Below are 2,878 nucleotides of genomic sequence, written 5' to 3'. Positions count from 1 at the left end.
CCGTGTTTCCCCATTATTCTTCTCTTAAAACAAAACAAAACAAAAAAAATCCATTAGTTAAAACTGTATTAAACTGCGAGAGGCAGCCTAGTTTGTTCTCAATTTTCGCTAGTTACTGTATTTCTGCTTCCTTTATTTGTTTTGGGGAGTGGATGAAGAGAGGGGTGAATTCAGCATTCATTATCTGAAGACAGGAGATGGGGAACCCCTCCCCCCCAAAAGAAATAGGTTTCCTCCCCAGGAAAGTTCTAGAATAGGGACTGTGAAAGTGGGGGGGGGGAGGTCACAAGTCTGCAGGGGAGAGGGAAAAATCAGTTGTTGGGGGTTCCTGAGTCAAAAGTAGAAAATGAGGAATCCCACAGCTTCCTAGGAAAATGTTGCCCTCCTGTTTCAAGTTCTATCTTTGATCCAGGGTGAGGTGTGTCTGCCAGTCTGCGAGGCTGCTGCTTTTTCCCCCTCCTCTCCCACCTCTGTTTTTTTCCAACTTGCTTTAGGATTAGCCTCCATCCCTCTCGACCCCAAACAGTGGAATTTGGCTGTGCCTCCGGTCGTCCTGCTTTGCAATATTGCCTAGAGTTGTTGGCGGTTTTTTGCTGAGGCTGAGCCGTTTGCTCCAGCCTCCGACTAAACTCATTAAGTTGGGAGATTTTTTTCAATTGGACGGGTGTTTTTAAAGTCTCGTCTTTCCAGCCCCAAACAAGGTGTAACAACGCACTCTTCCTTCTAAGGAATGAGATGAGAGACAAGGATCACTCCAGACATCTCCTACCTACGGTTTGGGGGTTTTTTTCTTAAAGGCGAGGCTTGCATTCCTCAGCAGCTATGTACACAGCTCCCTGAAACCTCGTCTGTCTCTCTAAAGTTAGCGTGCAGGGTTTTTCCAAGCCTGAGAGCGCCTAATACATGGGCAAGCACTTCCTTGAGGTGGAAGATCCCTCCTTTAACCTTTTCTCCTTTTCCCTGCAGGCTAGAGCCTACTTTTTATCAGTTTGCACAATCGCTTAGATAAACCCCGAGGAGGAGATCCTTTAATTATCAAAGACATATCTTTTCAGGGGGCCAACAAAGCGTTTATTTCACCCGCCAAACTAAAGGAGAGTTATTCCAGTTTAGAAGGAAGATGCAAGCTGTGTGGGACCTTGAACAAGGCAAATATGGTTTTGGTATGTTTACTTACAGTATTTTTTCTTTCTTCTCTCTCCTTTCTCACTTTTCTCCTTGTGCTGTGTGGGGTTGGGGATGACTTGGGGATTTTCAAAATTTCGCTTTGCTAACGTGTATGAAATGCCTAGGACTGTGGTTTAAGGGGGTTCGGGGAAGGGGGGAGAGCGTCCATTCAATGCATTGCCATGTTTTATTACATGTGTGTGGTAGGAGAGGTGCTGGAGGGGGGAGAGGGGGAAAAGACCATTGCGAAGCTGCCAAAATATGATTAAACCGAGGTGTAAAGACTGCGGAGCCTCCCATCTCCTCATCCTGTCTCCTCAAACTCATTTCCTTCCATAGAGCAAACTAAAAACCAGTGCTGGAAGCGTGTTTTTCCAAGCAACGGACGACTCGCTTTTCTAGCAAAGGAGCGGCTAGGCTCGCCCTAAGTATCAGAATTTGCTATTCGATTTGTCTCTGCGCTTCATTTTGCAACCTTGTGCAGTTGACAGCCAGCCAGGCAGGGAGGGAGCAAAGCTCTGCCCGGCGCCCTCGGCCGCGGCTCGGGGAGGCGAGCGCCCGGCTACGCTAAGAGAATCGCGAGGAGAAGGGTACTCACCATCGGGCGGGGTGGTGGAGCTGGAGTGCGGGTTTCAGGCAAACCTTTACCTTTGAGCTGGCTATTGCCACCGCGTCGGGCTGACTTTAGAAGCAATTCTTTGCTCTGTCCAGAACGTTCAAGGAACGGTTCCTCATTTTTAAAAAGCCAGCGAGAGAGACGACAGAGACAGAGAAAGAAAAAAGAGGAGGGGGTGAGGGGGACGCACATAAACCCAGTTCAAAAAAAAAAAAAAATCAGCAGCCTCTGCCAGTGACTCGGGAAACGCAGAGGTGGCGAGATTCGAGGCCGGTCCAACCAAGCCAGAGCCAATTAATTTTAAATCCTGGAGAATTATTCAGATTAAAATGTCCAGAACTTTCATTCTCCTATGCCTACGTGAGTCCAAAGTCGTTTCCCTTTAAGAGCTCCTTTTCTTTTAAAGTTGAATTTTTAGGCAGCGAGGACTCTTACACTAGGGGGCAGACAGATACTGTACTTGCTCCAATCTTAAGTAATTTTTTCCCTCCCAGCATATGCTGTGATTTAGCACTGTAAATTTTTCAGAGGACCCAACTCTGACAGCCCCTGGTGATTTTCAAAGTACCACAAGCCAGTGGTTAAAAATTGCATTGACTTGGAAGTTCAGAGGGACACAATGGAAACCCCTTTCCCTATTCATGGAGCTCCAGTGTGGTGGAAGAGAAAAACACACACGGACTAGATTGGGGGAAGGAGGAATTCAATGAATCCTGGTGGACAGAACTGGTTTCTACTGAGTTCAGAGTTAAACTCGGCATTTGCTGGGGTCTGTATTCACATTGTGATTTAATCTGTGAAGAATTACAGCCATCAGGCCACTTTCTGCAAGAAAATCATATTCCTGGGTGGGTTTTCTTTTCCTTCCCCCCTTTTTCACCCAGAGTAAGACAAATGTTTATCCAACTTTCTCGGACCAAATTAAAGCTTGCCATTCCTCTCATTAAAATAAATTTACATCTGCAATAAAAGACTGGGCTGGGTTAAAAAAAAAAAAACAAAACAGTAACAACATACTGGTGTTTATCTTTTAGTTTTAAGAGTTGTTTTATTCAAGGGAAGTGAACATCCCTGAAGAAGACATTTAAAAATGTT

At 45.7% G+C, this 2,878-nt stretch overlaps 1 protein-coding gene across 1 annotated transcript in view; it reads left to right on the top strand.

Annotated features, from left to right (window-relative positions):
• Positions 1-735: 735 nt before the first annotated feature.
• The window catches only part of NR2F2 (nuclear receptor subfamily 2, group F, member 2), a 13,071-nt gene continuing 10,928 nt past the window's right edge, over positions 736-2,878 (top strand). Inside the window, exon 1 of the mRNA XM_004693098.2 lies at positions 736-1,163. Within this exon, the coding sequence (XP_004693155.1) occupies positions 1,121-1,163 (43 nt within the window). The 5' untranslated portion in view covers positions 736-1,120. The remainder of the gene's footprint in view (positions 1,164-2,878) is intronic.

Source organism: Condylura cristata, unplaced genomic scaffold, assembly GCF_000260355.1.
Source record: "Condylura cristata isolate star-nosed mole 26May11 unplaced genomic scaffold, ConCri1.0 scaffold00035, whole genome shotgun sequence".
Lineage (NCBI taxonomy): Eukaryota > Metazoa > Chordata > Mammalia > Eulipotyphla > Talpidae > Condylura > Condylura cristata.
This window is presented reverse-complemented; position numbering and strand designations above follow the sequence as displayed.